Source organism: Nicotiana tabacum, chromosome 10 (assembly GCF_000715075.1).
Source record: "Nicotiana tabacum cultivar K326 chromosome 10, ASM71507v2, whole genome shotgun sequence".
Lineage (NCBI taxonomy): Eukaryota > Viridiplantae > Streptophyta > Magnoliopsida > Solanales > Solanaceae > Nicotiana > Nicotiana tabacum.
The window spans coordinates 36,836,914-36,855,852 of record NC_134089.1 but is presented as its reverse complement, the minus strand read 5'-3'; the positions used below and the strand labels follow the sequence as shown (position 1 = coordinate 36,855,852).

Genomic DNA, 18,939 nt, shown 5'->3' with positions numbered 1-18,939 from the left:
CATTCAAGACTCAAGATCAAACTTCAGAAGACTTATAGATAGGAATCTTGTAACTCGTAGTTGGCAGGCTTAGCTAGTCTTATCCATTTTTTGATTTTTTGATGTAATAACAAGACTACGGACCGGAACCTCAACAGAACGGCACCTCGACTGGCTCTTCACCTCGGCATACTCCATCATCTCACTCACCTCTAAACTATACGTGGCCTGATTCCTTTATAGCCAAAGATATGTAGGCAGCTCAGATACTAGGGCTCGGTGACATTCCTCTTTTCTCTTAGTTTTGATCTCCTTAAATAAGGGTCGGGTCAAAAAATCTGTCTTGTCGTTCTTTGTCCGAAAACTCTTCGCGTTTCCAATCAAAGAGGGACAACTGTAGACATGTGATTTTTGATCCTCCCCAATATTTTTCATATTTTAGCGCGTAAATATTTAATTTAGGCCTAATATAGCTATTTCAACTAATTTTTACTCTTTTACTTTATTTTATTACAAGAAAACAAAAATTACAAAAAAATAATTTTATTAATGTTTTGTAGTCATTTTTAATCTTGAAAAATACCCAAAAATAGTTTTGTTTAACTGTCAGTCTTATTTTAATAGTTATTTTGCTTACTTAGGATTAGTTAATAAACGAGATCGTATTTTTAGTCTCATTCACGGGGAAAGAATAAATTTGGGCTCAAGCAACCCATTTTTAGGCCTAGTTTTTGGATCTAACCCATAATTCCCAAGCCTATAATTCCTAGGTCCGTACCCCTTAACCTAAATATAACCCTAAAATCCTAAACCTATAAAAGGAAGCTAGACCTAACGCCTACAATGAGCTAAAAAAACACGGCTAGAGCTAAGACCCTAACACTGAAAATCAAGCGCCGCAATTCTCAAAAAAGAAACCCCCCCATCGCTTCTAGTCTTCCTCTTCAAAGGATCGACGGACAATCCACCATTTTTGAACAAAAATGAAGAAGGCTTAAAAGCCTTCAGCTGCTGGAACGTAAAGAGATTCACCATCACCCTCACCTCGCCGGAACAACCACGAACTAGACTTCCTCTTTCACCTTCAACCTCCGTCGCGAACCCGCCCTTTACCACCAAGCAGTGTCTCTACCAGCCATCGAGACTTCTTCCTCTCGAACGCAAACATACGAACACACTGAAGCAACAGAGAAGCAAGGGCAGTGAATGAAAAAAGGGCAGAAAACAGTGAGGAGCCCAAAAGCTCGTTTAACAGTCTTTTCCGGCGAGTCTCGAGTTTTTTTTTGACTGTTCTGCTGGTTCCTTATCGAGGTTGAATCCATCTTAGAGCTTGTTTGTAAGATCTGTTCGACGCTAGATATTGAAGTTTCTGAGTTCGTTGAGGTCCGGTGCGTCGAGGTCGTCACGTAGCTCTGGACGGATTTCTTTTGTTCATTGTTTCAAAAACGTATTGCTATATAAAGGTCCATCTCTCTTCTCTTTGTCTTACTGATTTAATTGAATTAAAGTGATCTTTCTTCTATGGTTGAACATGCTCAATTTATGGTATTGTCACCTAAATCTATCAAATTTTGATGTGAATAACTGAAATTTTGTTTGGTATTCGTGATCGTTTCATTGATCTTACTATTGCTGTCTCTATTCTTTGATTCTTCCCCTTTGAAACTTGGAGATTTTCCCTTTAGCTTGCCTTGTTGGGAGAAAGAATTTGAACTGATGTTTTGGTGAAATGAAAACTGTCCTTCTGAAAGATGGGAAAAAAGATATTGAATTCATTGTCTTAGATAGTCACATGGGCATTTTGAATGTATTTTTAGTGAAATAGTATTCACATTCAGAAACACATATGGATAATATCGTTTTTATGTCACTACTTTATTAGTTGGTCCGCTAGTAGCATGCTTAGGTCGTCAATAGTCGTGAATCTCGTAGTTTCCTTTAAGCACATAATTGAACATTACAACTATGGTTACGGTTCCCGTGACGTGGTTGTGGTACTTAGTCTTTTAGATATAAGTAGGAGTATTAAAGTTTGCCTTGGCTAAATACAAACATTTTCTTTAAAATAATTTGAGGTGCGCCATACACAAATAAAATCCTATAATCTATGGCCCTCACATAAATACAAAATTAGTATGAAAAATGCCTTGAATTCTCGTAGTTTGCTTTAGGCGCGCTAATTAATAAATTTTATTACAGCTACGGGTTCGGTTCTCGTGACGTAGTTGTGATGCCTAATTTTTAAATCCGGGGGTACATTTATGTGACTCGGCCACAATTTTAATCTTGTTAATAAATAAACATGTTGTAGATCGTGGGTACGGTTCCCGTGACATGATTCGCAATGTGTAATCAAATAATTAGCTGTATGACAATTGGATTATTAAAAGCGGGTTTAAAAGGGATAAAATGCACATAGGATTCAAAGATATTTTAAAATCAAATAAATAGGCCAATAATAACAGTTGAGCAACCGTGCTAAAACCACGGAACCCGGGAATACTTATTACCTTCTCTCGGATTAACAAAATTCCTTACCCGGATTTTTGTGTTCGCGGACTGTAAAATAGAGTCAATCTTTCCTCGATTCGGGATTTAAACCGGTGACTTGGGACACCATAAATTATTCCAAGTGGTGACTCTAAATTTTTAATAAAATAATCCCGTTTCGATTGTCATTTAAATTGGAAAGAACTCTCTTATACTCTTTCCGGGGGGTAGGAAAAAGGAGGTGTGGCAAAGTGCACCTTTTATCCTTTCTCTGGTTTCACTCAAATGCTGCCCTCATTTTCTCCTTACCTTTCTAACACTCAATCTTGTGACTCAAGCGTTTTTAGGGGTAAAAGGTTCAACAAAGTTAATTAAGAACAAAAAGAAATTAAGCTTGTAATGTGGGTGCCAAAGAAAATATTTATAGACTCAAATGGCTAACTATGAAAATATTTAAACATGGTAGGCAATTCAAGGCTCAATGAGCTAACCAAATAAATGCCTAAATCATCTCCTAGACTCAACAAGACTTACTTATTTTCTTCGTCACACACACACGAGCCAAGTTCTAGACTAACTTAGGATAGCACAAAATTAAACTTCAAACCTCTCACACACATTACACATGACCCATCCAGACGGTTTCATTCCAACTCTCAAGTCAAAGTAGGTAATATATACCAAGAATTACTAAGCAATAAGCACTAGATAAACAAACAAGTCAAGAAGTTGAGTAAAAGGCGTCATAGAACAAGCTATTCAAATTTTCAAGGCATCATACAATTTCAAATATGTGGGGAAGGTGATTCACATGTTTCAGCCTAAATATGCTAGCATCAAACATGTCAAAAGGCATCTAAGAGAAATTATTTTTTCCTTCCTACTCCTACTCTAATCCTTAAACCATAAAATAGCCGGTTCAAGTTACATGATAGGTTACAAGTACCTTGGGCATAAGTACTTTACTTTATGTTTTGATGATCTAACAAACTTACTATCCAGAACCAGATAAGGAACATGTTACACATTTACAAGAACTTGAGATCACAAAGTTCCAAGTTGGGATCCAGCGTGGGATATAACTCAACTTTTTAGAGTGGAAGGAACAGCTGAGGTAACAGGTCCCTACCAGTTCCCGAGGAGACTGTATGAAGTCAACTCTCCAATAGGAAAGTTGCTGCCTGCACACGCTACTATACATGAACAATGCAACAATCAACTTTCTGTGAAAGGCTTTTTACCTACCTTGCTTATATCATTGTAAGTGATGTCACACACGTATAAATACAATCAAGGAAGGTGAAACAACTTACTTCATGAGAGAACCAGATAAAGGACCTGAAGCATGCCTGGTACAATCATTCAAGTTAATCGACTCAAGATAATCTGGGCAGTGTGCCTTTAGATTTACAAGAACCAGATTAGGGACCTGATCTCTTGGTGTTCCCATGACAAAAGTATAAGTCAATTATACAGCTGAAAAACAACTACAGAAAGTGACTGCCTGCAACTGTACACACAATAGTGCAGCAGACAGTGCATCCGTCACTTCCCATTGGGAAGAGGCATGTACTAACCAAGAATTGACATCACCATTGTGAATTGACATCACCATGGTGATGTCTTTTGTAGTATAAACCTGGTGCAAGGCACAAGACATTTTCTTCAACACTTGCAAAATCAAAAGAAGATATTCTCTCAAGTGCTTGCCACAACCTCTCTCAAGAACAAAGCTGCTACAACCTCAAGGACCGAATCCAATATTGAAGATATCTTAAGTCCTTAGGTTTGTTGAATCTTTGTTATTTGTTCTTCATTTTTTATTCCTATCTTGCTTTCTTAGATGCTGTAATTTAGGAAACCCAAAATCACAAACCCGCCAAGTTGTGTTGTGACTAGAGTTAGTCATAAGTTAAAGTCTTTGTAACTAAAAAGTGACAAAGTGGCTTGTGGTAAGAGTATCACAAGTTAGTTAAGTTAGAGTCTCTGTAACTAGAGAGTGACAAAGTGGCTTGTGATGAGAGAATCACACGTTAGTTAAAGTCTTTGTAACTAGAAAGTGACAAAGTGACTTGTGGTAAGAGTACCACAAGTTAGTTGAGTTAAATTATTTGTAATGGAATCATTACAAAGTGGCTTGTAATAGATGTTTACAAGTTAGTGAAGTTGAAAGCCTACAGGTGTAGGTCGTGATTTTTGTCCCCTTGAGTTGGGATTTTTCCAACTAAGAATCCTCTGTGTTCTTTATTTACTACCGAGCTACTATGGGAACAATTAGAGAACCTGATTCCCTATACTGGTTGGTTTTACAATATTTTTCTTACAGTGGGAACTTATAGAGAATTTGGTTCTCTATATAGTCTGGTGGACACTTAGTTTCTATCAATTGATAAGGTTAACACCTAGAAAGGATCTACATGACTACTTCACCAAATTTCGAGGAAGGACAATCAACGTACAAACCACCAAGATTCAACGGACACTACTATGGTTGGTGGAAAACAAGAATGCATGACTTCATTATGGCTGAGGACTCAGAGCTGTGGGATATAATCTGTGATGGACCTTTTGTTCCCATGAAAACTGTTGGTGAGGGAATGGTTACAGTCCCAAAAACAAGAAAAGAGTACAATGATGCTGATAGAAAGGCTATTGAGAAGCATTTTAGGGCAAAGAAGATTCTTGTTTGTGGCATCAAACCAGATGAGTACAACCGCATCTCAGCTTGGCAGTCTGCTAAGGAGATTCAGGAAGCTCTTCAAACTACCCATGAGGGAACTACTCAGGTTAAACAGTCCAAAATTGATATGCTTACTATTGAGTATGAGCTTTTTGAGATGAAGTAGGATGAGTCTATTCAAGATATGCACACATGTTGCACCTCCATTATCAATGAGCTTCACTCCCTTGGTGAAGTCATCCCAAGAAATAAGCTGGTCTGGAAAATACTCAGTGTTTTACCAGGTTCTTAGGAAAGTAAAATGAATGCTATCATTGAAGCCAAGGATTTGCAGAAGCTGACCATTGATGAACTCATTAGAAATCTTAAAAATAATGAGATGAAGAGAAAGAAGGATCTTTAAAGAAGAGAGCCCAAGAAGGAGAAGAACCGGGTTCTCAAGGCTGCCAACAAAGACTCAAGAAGTGATGAATCCGACATGGAGTATCTCACTCGAAGATTCCAAAATATGATTTGAAAAATTGGTGGGATTCCAAAGAAAAGAAGTTCCAGTAGGAATTTCGAAGAAAATGATTGCCGCCATAAGTGTGGAAAGTTTGGACACTTCATTAAAGACTGTCCTATTCATAAGCAGGATCATTACAAAACCAACACTGAAAAGGCCACTAAAAGGAACCAGGTCCTTGACAGAAAGTTCAAAAGAAGAGATGCTGCTGACAACATGGTGAAGCAAGCCCTGGTTGATTGGGGAAATTCCTATAGTGAATCTGAAGGTGAAAATATGATGGTTGCTAACAATGGATCTTCAGAATATGAGTCAATCTTTGCACTCATGGCCAAATCTGATGATGATGAGGACAAAGAGGAAGATGAGGTAAGTTTTCTTGATGTTCAAAGAAATTTGAAAACTTACTCTATGAAAAAATTGATGTCTTTAGCAAATGTGTTGATTGATGCCTATCATAGCCTCATTAATGAGAAAAATTCTTTAATAGAAGAAATTTATGGCATTGAACAAGAGAGAGATTATATGGTAGTTTCCATTGTAGACTTAGAGGAAACCATTGAGAGTCTAAAGAAACAAAAAGAGGTTCTAATTGAGGGTAATGCTAACATTGAGCATGAGAGAGATGACCTATTAGTGGTGGCTGTAAACTTAAAGGAAATAATTAGGGAACTTACAATGAAAAGTAGGCCTGAGAATTCTCAAAAGGGAAAGGAAGTTGCAAGTGAGGCACACATTAAGCTTGAAAGTGAGTTAAATTCAGTGAAGTCTAGTATGTGTGCTGAGCTTGAGAAAAACAACAACTTCAGGAAGAACTAGGAAGACTGAAGAGTGATATTGAAAAATCACTTAAGTGGACCTGGTCCTCTTATGCTATCAATGCCTTGTACACAAACAATTGGGGAAACATTCAGGGAATCAGGTTCCAAAGAGAAAAGACTCCCTACAACGCTTATAGTAAGTACGTTACTGTACCTGACAATTGGCTTTGCACTCACTGTGGAAACACTGGGCACTTTAAAGAAAATTGTAAGGCCAGAATTCAGTCTCAACAGAAAAATAAAGTTTTTGCTGAAAAAGTAACTGCTGCTACGGAACCTGGTCCTTCACATAAAAAACATATAATGCCTGCCTGGACCAAAAGAGCCCTCATTCACCCCTTTTCTCATTATAAGGGACCAAACTCATTTGAATTCCTAAGTCTAACTCCTGATTTTCTTGTGCAGGGAATAGTGAAAGAGATCAACCTATAATGGTACATGGATAGCAACTGCTCAAAACATATGACTGGAAGTACAAATGATTTTCTTTCACTTAAGGACCTGCAAGGAGAGAGTGTACCCATTGAAAATAGCTAAAAGGGATACACTCTAGGAGTAGGAAGGATTGGGAAGTCACTCACTCACTCAATTAAGAACGTGTACTATGTCAATTGCCTGAAGTAGTCTCTTGAGTGTTTAATTCTCAGATATGTGACAAGGGAAATAAAGTGAAATTCTTGTCCAAGATATGCACAGTCACAAATCTTGTGATTGGTGAGGTGGTGCTTGTGGCCAAAAGATACAAGAATGTTTACATTGCTGATTTTAAGTCCCTACATGGTGGTGATCTAACGTGCCTAAGTGTCCTTGACGATGATGCTGAGTTATGGTGAAGATGACTGGGCATGTGAGTTTCTACTTGTTGAACAAGTTGGTTATGGAGGACCTGGTTCATGGGCTGAAGCAGTCAACACTTCTTGCTACTTGATTAACAAGTGCATGATCAGTTTCCTTCTCGAGAAGTTTCTCTATGAACTGCTCAATGGGAGAAAAGCCAAGTTGACTTACTCGAGAGCCTTTTGGATGCAAAATGTTTTGTTCTCAATAATGGTGGAAAAAGGGTCACATTACAAAGAAGATGAAGATGGAGAATTCACAAATGCTCCTGTTGAAGCTATAGATATTGCAAATGAAAAGACTGATTTGATGAGTGAATTCAAGTAGAAGGATGAATGAGATGCAGTAGAATCTCCAAAAGGCACAGAGGAACCTGGTCCCTTTATCACCTCGACTTAAGCTAAACATAGGGTTGTTGATGCAACATAGGGTTGTTGATGCACATATGGAAGAACCTGGTCCTTCAAATTCTGAAGTTCAAGTATCCAACTAGAAGCAAAAGAGTTCACATCCCTTCAAAATGTAATCACATCCTTAGATTCTGGTATTCAACCTAGTTCTAAGGTAAGGAACATGTTTTCCCTCTCAGCGTTCTTGTCTTAAATCTAGCCTTAGAACATCAAAGAAGCATTGAAAAATGCTAACTGGATAGCTGCTATGCAAGAAGAAATCCATCAGTTGAGAGGAACCAAGTATGCCCTTGGTCCCTAGGCCTTCATACAGAATAGTGATTGGAACCTGGCCCAAAACACTCTCACTTGAAGGGTGCCAAGGGAAGTTTGAGGTATCCTAAGGGAACGAAGGACCTGGTTCCCATCTAGTATTCAGGAGATTCTTTTGATTTGGTTGGATATATTGATGCTGATTATGCTGAATATCTAGTAGACAGAAAAAGCACTTTTGGAACGGCACATTTTCTGGGGTCATACTTGATCTCATGGGGTACAAAGAAACAAATTGTGTAGCTCTTTCTACTGCTGAAGCTGAATACGTGGTTGCTGCTTCTTGTTGTGCTCAACTACTACAGATCAAGCAATATCTTGAAGACTTTGGTGTATTTATAGCTTGAACCCGGTACAACACAAGAAGACAAAAGGCATTGATGTGGGACATCACTTTTTGAGGGATAATGTATAAAAGGTTCTGATTTGTATGAAGTACTGGAAGACGGAGGACCAGGTAGCAGACATCTTCACCAAGGCACTGACAGTGAACACTTTGAAAGAAATCGGGGTTGATCAAGCTTAACAGAGGGACCTGGTCCCTCGATGATTGGCTATGTTAACAAGGAAAAGTACACTGGTAAAAAGTGTTTTTCAGCGATATCTAACTCAAATCTATACTGTTACAGGTATACACATATAGCAATTTTAGGACAAAAACAAGTAAGAGTAACATTGCACTTCTAGGAGTCTTTGCTCAAAATTTTTAAAAACCGTCAAGGAACCTGGTTCCTATGACTCAGGTTAGTAGTCTCTCCAATACTTATTGTCACACCTCCTTTTGACCCCTCTCCGGAAAAGTATAAGGGAGTTTTGACCAATTTAAGTGACAATCAAAACGGGATTTATTTAAAATTCAGAGTCGCCACTTGAGATAGTTTATGGTGTCCCAAGTCACCGATTTAAATCTCGAATCGAGGAAAAGATTGACTCTGTATTACAGTCCGCGAATCAGAAATCCGGGTAAGGAATTCTGTTAACCCAGGAGAAGGTGTTAGGCATTCCCGAGTTCCGTGGTTTTAGCACAGTCTTTATATTTAGCTTAATTATCTGATTTTAAACAATTATGAACCTATGTGAAAATTTTAACTTTTAACCGCTTTTATTCAATTTTTAAAGAGGATTGAACGTCGTTTAAAACATGTCTTTGGATCGCGCCACATGAAATGCACCCGTAATCCTAAACATATTTTATTCAATGTTTTAAGATTTGATTAGGGTCACATGAAATGCACACCCGATTTTAGGAGGGTAAATTTTAAAATAGTGCGCCCGAAGCAACTACGCACTTTCAACTTCGCAAGGGCCATGTAAATTTCACCAGGTGGCATGCCTCAATTTCTAAGGATAAAACAAGATTAATTATACGAGGGCCATGCCATGGTCATTTTTGTTCGGTACAACATACCGAATTGAAATTGGGTCACATGAAATGCACACCCGAATTTGGAAATTATGTATCATGACTATGTTACAGGAACTGTATCTATAGCCACGATGATTTATTAATAATCATGCCTAAAGCAAACTACGATGTTCAAAGTTGTTTAATTATCTGCTAAGTTTGAGATTATTGTAGTGCTCGAAGGTTACGAGGGTAGAATTTATGAAAAAGTAAGATTGATTATTAGGGACTGCCTGATGTATCAATTATACCGAGTATAGTTTTATGATGCTACAAGCAGATAAGTCCTAATTATTCATTCTATTTTTATCTAGACTTAATTCTTGATGAAGAAAGTTAATGGAATAAAATGAAAGGTCATGCTAAAATCCAACGTGATCTCTACCAAATAATATAGTGGCTCATTTAACCTTTCCATTTTGTGATTAAGCTCACACCCAACGTAAAGTCATAAGAACCTCCAAATCTTGACAAGAACAACTATTAATCAAAATATGAACTTGGGGAAAGATTGATTCAAAACATAATAGCATCTGCCGTTGATGAAACAGAGAGCAATAAATCACTCATACTTGCATATTAATTCAACAGTTTAACACACCATGAATAAGATGATTTAAACAAAGAGAATCGCCACTTTAGCTCAAATGAGCCTACCGTATATATAGCCAGATGAATCCTTATCTTCTGGTGGCTCTAATCTATGAGAGTCCAATGAAAATTTCATTCACTAGTAATAATTTCATGAATTCAAGCGGACGAACATCATTAAGCTAGTGAATCGAAATTAGCTTAGGTAGTGAACCAATTTTTAAATCTCCCAAAGTTTGAAATTAAAGCAAGTTGAAGATTCTGCATATGCTAATAAACCAAAACACATAGCTAATTAGTGGACATACAAACAAACTGAACCTATGGCATGGTATTTGAGCACAACGAATGATTTCAAACTCAAATTTTCAGTTCAAAACAAATAGTCAAAGCTAGATGTTGGCAGACATAGTAGATGTAGACCAATCCAGTGATTAAATACAGTGAATGCACGAATTGGACATTAATATAACACGAACAAATCAGATTTATATTTATGATTTTTGTAGACAACTAAATAAAATCTGACATACCTAATTATACAGGAATAAACTTAGAAATGCCACATAAAAGCAGAAGAAAAGGAGCACAAACCCAGCAAACAAATCCCAGCAACAACAAACAGAGAACATCAGTGAGCCCAAACAAAAACACTTTTAACAGCTTGAAGAACCTTTAAATTTCCAGAAGTACCAAATGAAGGAGCAAGGCTTCAACATGCATCGAGACCGAAATCAACAATTCGAAATCAACCACATCTATAGAAACTTAGGAGGAGCGTTTGAGCTACAAAATTTCAGTAACCCAATGGACTTCACATCTTCATAAAAAAAAAATTCATCTTCTCTTTTGTACTTCCCCTCTTCTAGGTCTAGGATCTAATGATGATTCAGACTTTAATACATGATGCTAATGGATCAGTTAATGATGGATCTAGCTTATTGGATCTCTATTAATGAACATAAATCATTTAAACTTGTATAAAGCCAACAAGATAAACTGAAGGTTCACCATATAAATACTAACATCATATACTCTCTACTAGCAACTACCACATGCTTAACTGAACTGATTTGGACAAAATAATCACATTAACTAAACAAACAGATCAGAGAAGAACAAAATGGAATATTTTCTATGCTCCAATTCTTTATTTTTCATTTTTCATTCCTCAAATTCACTTCATAACTAAAGTAGTTACAGGGTCGTGTACCTGGAAATAAAAGAAGGAAGCAGAAAAGTGAGGTATCAACAGTAACAATAGTGAAGTAGAATTCAGCAGCAACAGGTGACCAACAAACCAATTTCAAACTCAGGAAATAATATACAGCAACCCAGAAATCAGTTTTGATCGAACAACAAACCAGATTCAATCAACTTTCGATGAAATTGATTCAAAATCAGGGAGGCAGTGAATAAAAATGCAGAATATCTCTGTGTATATGAATTCAGTCTCTATATCTCCCTCTCTTAGGTCTGTCTCCCTTCTCTTAGGTTGGTATCTCTCTCAGAAAGTTTTCTTCCTAATCTCCTCAGCTCCTCCCCACTCTTCTCTTAGGTCTCTCCCCTTTAAAGCCCAATGTTAAACCCATTTTATTCAAATCTTTTTTCACTTTTCAGCCTGTTTATTCCCTCCCATGTGCGCCCCTTTAAACTTTTATTATTAACCCATGTTGTTTCTGATGTCCCCACCTCTAAAGGTTTTGTAAAAGGGTGTCAACCTTATTGCCATCTTCAATTTTTTAAACCTACCCTATGTTCTTCTTTGAATTCCCACCTCTAAAGGTACTTAAAAGGCTGTTACTTTCCACTACTGATCCTTTTTTTTAATTTTTAATTAAACCTTTAAAGGTGTTGACAAACTGTCATGTCCACTACCAATCCCTTTGTTTCTTAATGAACTCCAACTAACCACATTAACCTTATGAGGACTATTTACATGTTAAGGTTTCAAAATAGATCAAAAAGAGATGTAGAGATTTTGAAAATAAACTGAACCTGAGTGAAACATAGACATATTTATAGAATCATGTAAACCAAAATTCAAACAGAAATTTCAAACAAATTATCGTGTTTAACTAAGCAGTAATTTGACATGCAATGTTCACATTTGTTGTTCTCAGCAAATTAAGACATAAACAGACTGAAACTTCATGTAATAAAAGGACAAGAAAATGATAAAACCGTGAATTTCAGCCTGTGGGAAAGGGATGAGGAGGAAGATACATAAAAGAAAACATTGAAAAAACACCGAAACACTTACCAGAATCGAACCCTTTATTCCACTCAAAAGAACTTCCTACTCTTTTGGTTGAGACGGACTCTAATCGTATGTTTTTGTTCGATTGAAAACACACGATTACAGCCTATTTCAACCTAAAAATCTTGAAATCTTTACTAAGCAGTGTTTTTGGGGACTCAAGGTTCAACTTTTCGATCTGAAATTCGAAAGGCTCTACGGTGATTCGAGGAAAATTATCATGGGATTTGGGACGAGGGAAGCCTGGTGGTTCAGGGGTGTGATTTTTTGGGGTTGATTGGGTAAGGTAGGGTTTTTTTACTGAACTTCGATTGAAGATTCGAGGCTCTTGCTATGATTCGAAGAGAGGTGTTTGGATATTTGGAATGGAGAGGTTGAGGGGGATCCGCGGTGTGAAGAAAGAGGTCATTGGAACTGGCACCGCCGGGTTTAGGGCGGTGGAGAGGGGCGACTGCTGCTAGGGTTTGGATTTAGGTCGTCTCTGAAGAGACGAAGAAGACTGGGTAGGGGCTTTAGGGGGGTGGGGTGTGTTACACATATATATACATGTTGTGGAATTGAATCCAAACCGTTGGATCAATTGAGATCAACGGCGTGGATCAGTTCACTTATGTAAAACGGGGCCGTTTTGGCCGGTTGGGGGATTGGGTCGGTTAGTGGGGTGGACGGGTCGAGTTGCGAGGAAAATACTGGACTGTTCGATCGAATGAAACGAACGGTTCAGATCAACAAACATGAAACGGCGTCATTTAGTCGATGCTGGAGATGTACTGAACTGTTCGATCTAATGAGATCGACGGTTGAGACTTATCAGCTCTGAAATGACGTCGTTGGCTAAGCTGGTGGTGGACCGGGTTTGGACTGCTTTTGGGCCTGGGAATTTAGTTAAAACTAGTCCAACTCCTATTTCATTCTCTTTTATTTTCTTTTCAATTTTCTTCTTAATCAAATACAAACCCAAATTTAATTTTGACCAACTTATCTTAAAAAGATTAATTAATTCTAAGTAGTAATTATCACAAAATAACTAAACCCCAAATTAAAAGAAAACATAAAATTCGACATTAATTACTAAAATGCAAAGAATATATATTATTTTTTTTTTGAATTTTTTATTTTTACAAAACACCTAATTATTGATTAATTAAAAAGAATGTCAAATTAAATCCTAAATGTACATGCAACATAATTTTTATTTTTTTTCATTAATTTAACCAACGAACATGCACACACAAATGCAAACAATTACAGAAAATATCACGAAAATTCATAAAATTGCACACAAAAAGAAAGATTTATTTGATTTTGAATTTTTAGGAGTGGTTCGTGTGAGACAAAAATCACGTGCTCACAGCTGCCCCTCTTTGCCCGGAAACATGAAGAGTTTTCGTGCAAAGATAAAGTGAGCGGATACGAGCAACTTTTGACCGTTTGAATACTCCGTGGGAAGTATTTTTTTGAAAGAATTTGACCGAACCTCTTCTTCAAAGGTTTCCTACATATCCTTGGCTATAAAGGAATCAGGTCAATGTAGTTCGGGAAGTTTCGGTAGCTGGGACTACCATGAAGCTGTGGTTTCACTGTTACTGCTGCTACTGATACTACTCACTGACCTCCTTATTACACCATGACAAAAATGAAGAAGCTAGACTAAGCTATAACCTATGCTTTATAAAGAGTTATTTTCAAACTTGGCCTTGTGACTGTTGTTGCCTTGTTGACTTGCATTTTGTTCAGTTGTTCCTTTGTGGCTGACTTGCATGGTATCTTTGAAATGCTTTCCTTTTTCTTCAGGTGGACATCTTGTTGCTGACCCTTTAAACGTCTTCCTTTGACCATTGTTGCCTATCCTCTATTCTACAGGCGAGCTCCTGATTACTCGAATCTTGAATTGTTTCTTCCCTTCATCCTCCCTTTGGGTGCCTGACTGCTGAACTTGAATTGTATTCCCTTGCTCTCCAGGTGGGCTCCTGACTGTTGAAACTTGAAATGTATTCTCTTGTTCTCCAGGTAGGTTCCTGATTGCTGAACTCGAATTGTATTCCCTTGTTTTCCAGGCGGGCTCCTGACTGCTGAAATTTCAACCATCTTTCCTTGTTCTCCAGGTGGACGCCTGATTCTGAAACTTGGTCCATCTTCTTCTTGAAACTGCTCTTCTTTGATTTGTTCTCCCTCGTTCCTCCAGGTGGGCGCCTGATTACCAAATCTTGAACTATTTTTCCTTGTTCTCTAGGTGGATGCCTGATTACTGAATCTTGAACTATTTTTCCTTATTCTCCAGGTGGATGTCTGATTACTGAATCTTGAACTATTTTTCCTTGTTCTCCAGGTGGATGCCTGATTGCTAGTGTTTGTTCACGTTCTTATCTTTAATATCCGTGTTGTTCTCCCTATTCTTCAGATGGACACCTGACTTCAACAAAAATAGACAACACAAAAGAAAATTTTCTGCCGCAGTTTGGGCAGTTGGGCGCATATGTGAGTGTTAAACTGAATCATATCACCAAATATCACTAAGAATTTGAAAACTAGGTTCCGTTATCCAGGGGGTCCTGACAACTCTTAACTAGACGCTAATTTTAAATCTAAGCTATATCTTTTACAGGTGTGACTTCCCCCTTTTCCTGCTTCTTCGCTCACCATCTTCAACAGAGATGAGAGAACACCCCCAAATAGAAAAAACCTAGCAACTCCCTAGGGAGAAGAAGAAAAACCCATCTCCCTAAAGGATCCCTCTCTGATTTTCTCTCAACAAGGAGATTAGAGATCAGACCCCCCTTCCCCTATCACCAACGAGAGCCGCCTTCGAAACGGACGAACCTTCCCCATTTTTGAACCTAGCCGCCCCTGTTTATGCGTTTTCTCCAAATAGAAGCTCCAAGGGATCCTCCCCTCCTCCTTTCTAAGAGCGCTACTCTTATCTCCTCCACAAATTCGAAAAGTTTCGAAGCTCTCTTTCTTTCAAAGTCCATGAACAGTTGAAGCAAAACTCCTCAACATTGTTTGATTGGAAGATTTTGTAGTTGCACCACTGAATCTGCTAATCCATGTTTCTTTGCCTATACTTGGCGTTCCTAAGTTTTTTTCCGCTCTAACTATGTATTGGATCCTTAATTCAAGCCTTTGATTTGTGAAATGTTGAGTTTCTATGCTTGGTAATAAAATTCTAGATCTTTGTTTGCTAAAAAAATAAATAAAGGTGTGACTTCCGCTAAATCTTGTTATTTAATGAAAACTCTCAAAGCTAGGTCCCATTATTCAGGAGGGTCCTAAAAATTCCTAATTGAATCCTTCTCTAAAACATGCAAACTTTGAAATCAACTTATATTCCTTTGGGGTACACTTATGCTAGATCTTGCTTTTCACGATTGTTTCAATTTTTAAACTAGGTCCCATTTTCTAGGAGGGTCCTGAGAATTTCCGACTAAATTGGGGAAAAGGTGGAAAAGATGGTGTTTCTTCTGGGGCTTGGGGGAAAGGTCGAGGAAGCAGAAAATCATGACTATCAGTCGGGGAAAGAAGAGAAGTCAGAATCTTTGTTCTCATGGGGTAATGTCCAAAGTGTATCTCAAACATACAAACTTCAGAGCTCCACTTATGATCCTCTATGGTGCATTTATGTCAAATTCCGCTACTCATGATTATGTTGAATTTTAAACTAAATCCCATTTTCCAGGAGGGTCCTGAGAATTATGCGATCAAACCTGCATGGTACTTGTCTTCCTTACAGGGCGCTTCCTGAAACAAATGCCATCTTTGCCCCTGTTTCAAATAAAAGAAAATCTGGTCAGTTTAAAACGTGGTGGTTAGTTGTGGCATTCTCTCTAGGGGTGGTTTTCTCTTTGCTAGGCTTTGCTTCATTCCGACTGTCTTGAACATAGTCGAAGGATTATTTTGACCTTCTGACTGATCCTTAACTACAGGATTCCCAAATGTTGTTCTCCACTTCCGACCTTTCTATCTGAACTTGTATATCTCTTACGACATTCCTGGGCTATTCTACCGATTTAACCTTTGCTTACACCCCATGTCCCACTTTTCATCATATTATCTCCGGCATGTCCTAGCCACATTTTGCTTTGTACAATTTCAAAATTGGTAGTAAACTTTGAAATTCCTTCTTATTCGTTGAAACAAGGCTAAACTAGGAAGAGCTTTAGAGAAATAAAATTAACAGCAATGAAATGCAAGGATTTTGAGAATTAAGATTAAAGAAAAGAATCCAAATTTGGATGACTGTTGGAGATAAGAAAAGGAACTTATCTGAGTGGAGTCACTAGCACCAATGATCATGGTATGTATTTTGGATTAATCAGCCCAGTCTATTTAACCAACCTCTTTTCCAATTGTTTTACTTTGTGCTCCAAGATCTTCCATGGCCCAATTTACTTTCCACCCACTTTTCGGACCTTATGCGACTTGTCGTGCCCTGGAGGGTTTTCACCGACAAACCTCTCTCATTTGTTGACTCCTCAATTCCTTATCGCTTGATGGTGCCCATGAGGGTTTTCACCGATAAGACTCTCTCATTTTCATTTCTCTCAGCTTTCGTCGCCTTATGGTGACCATGAGGGTTTTCACCGATAAGACGCTCTCATTTTCATTACTTTTCTTGCTTGGACCAGAGTGTTACCCCGATATGAATCACCTCTATTTGCTCGACTTGGCATCCCTTGAAGGCTGATCAGAAGGTCTTTCTTTGGATCGTAATGTGGGCTTTTGGATGAGGTTAGAAAGAAAGGGTATCAAAGGCTCAAAACAATTTAACATGGGTTTAAAATTACAACTTTTGGAATCACATTTCTTATTACAAATACAACCTCTGCCCCAGTTTCTTGCTTGGAGATCTTTTGACTTTTATTTTACTATGACCGAACCGTAAAGCTGCCTACGTATCCTTAACAGGAATCAGGTCAAACATAGTTCACACATGAATTTCCTTGTTGTTATACTTTTTCACTTCTTTTCTTTTCTCTTTTTCTTTTCTTTATTTTTCTCTCTTTTTCGTCATTAATTCCAAAAGAGGGGTATGAAAGAAAGAAATAAGGCTCAAAAGGGGGAACAAATGGTAAAGTGTTTAGATAGAAGAACAAATTGCCTTCGTCATTTCAATATTCGAAATAATGCAAAATACAAACAATCAACAATTATACCAAAGAAATCATACATAATATCTCTTTACTGCATCAGAATTGATAGCCATGTCTATGCATTTTCCTTCGATATCTGTTAAACATAAAGCACCATTGGACAATACTCTGGTTACAATGAATGACCCTTGCCAATTTGGGGCAAATTTGCCGTTTGCCTCAGCCTGATGCGGAAGGATGCGTTTCAGCACTTGCTGGCCCACTTCAAACTTTCGGGGACACACCTTTTTGTTATATGCTCTTGCCATTCTCTTTTGATACAACTGGCCATGACACACAACTGCTAATCTGTTTTCATCAATCAAGCTCAGCTGCTCCAAACGGGTTTTGATCCACTCATCATTATCAATCTCAGCCTCAGCGACAATCCGAAGGGACAGGATTTCAACTTCCGCAGGTATCACTGCTTCAGTTCCATATACCAACAAATAAGAGGTCGCACCTACTGAAGTACAGATGGTAGTGCGATAACCTAGCAACGCAAATGGTAATTTTTCATGCCATTGCCTGGAACCTTCTACCATTTTCCGAAGTATCTTCTTTATGTTTTTGTTGGCTGCCTCAACTGCTCCATTCTCCTTGGGACGATATGGGGTGGAATTGCGGTGTGTTATCTTAAACTGTTGACATACCTCTTTCATCAAATTGCTGTTAAGATTAGCACCATTATCCGTGATGATCACCTTTGGGATTCCAAATCGATAGATGATATTTGAATGAACAAAATCCACCACTGCTTTCTTGGTTACAGACTTGAAAGTTTTAGCCTCGACCCACTTGGTGAAATAATCAATGGCTACTAGAATGAACCTGTGCCCATTGGATGCAACTGGCTCGATCAGTCCAATGACATCCATACCCCAAGCAACGAAGGGCCATGGTGCTGACATTGTATGCAATTTTGATGGTGGAGAATGAATCAAATCTCCGTGTATCTGGCATTGATGACATTTGCGCACAAAACTGATACAATCTCGCTCCATGGTGAGCCAATAATAACCTGCTCGGAGAATTTTCTTTGCCAGCACATATCCGCTCATATGTGGTCCACAGACTCCTGAATGAACTTCGGACATGACAGCCGTAGCTTGTCAAACATCTATGTATCTTAACAATCCAAGGTCTGGAGTTCTTTTATACAAAACTCCTCCACTTAAGAAAAACCCACTTGCCAACCGTCGAATTGTTCTCTTTTGATCCCTCGTGGCTTGCACTGGATATATCCCCATTTTGATGTATTCCTTGATATCATGGAACCATGGTTCACCATCAAGTTCTTCTTCAATCAAATTACAATAAGCATGTTGATCTCGGACTTGAATGTGCAAAGGATCGACATAGGCTTTGTCCGGATGGTGCAACATTGACGCTAGGGTAGCCAAAGCATCGGCGACCTCATTATGGACCCTTGGAATATGCCTAAACTCCACTGATCGAAACCATTGACAAAGATCATGCAAACATTGTCGGTATGGTATGAGCTTCAAATCTCGTGTTTC

The 18,939-nt window shown here is 38.2% G+C and overlaps 1 protein-coding gene across 9 annotated transcripts in view; it reads left to right on the top strand.

Annotated features, from left to right (window-relative positions):
* Positions 1-813: 813 nt before the first annotated feature.
* The window catches only part of LOC142164630 (uncharacterized), a 42,811-nt gene continuing 24,685 nt past the window's right edge, over positions 814-18,939 (top strand). Inside the window, exons 1-5 of one of the 9 annotated variants that reach the window (XR_012695450.1) lie at positions 814-1,442; positions 14,085-14,153; positions 14,253-14,300; positions 14,396-14,475; positions 14,572-15,506. Coding sequence is in view for 1 of the 9 variants with exons in the window: in XM_075222787.1 (XP_075078888.1) it covers positions 5,871-6,473 (603 nt within the window). In the remaining 8 variants the exon portion in view is untranslated. Of the gene's footprint in view, positions 1,443-3,471; positions 6,861-6,880; positions 8,887-10,575; positions 11,982-14,084; positions 14,301-14,347; positions 14,524-14,571; positions 15,507-18,939 lie in introns of those variants that run through there. The other 8 variants (XR_012695452.1, XR_012695451.1, XR_012695454.1 and 5 more) reach the window with 8 other exon arrangements.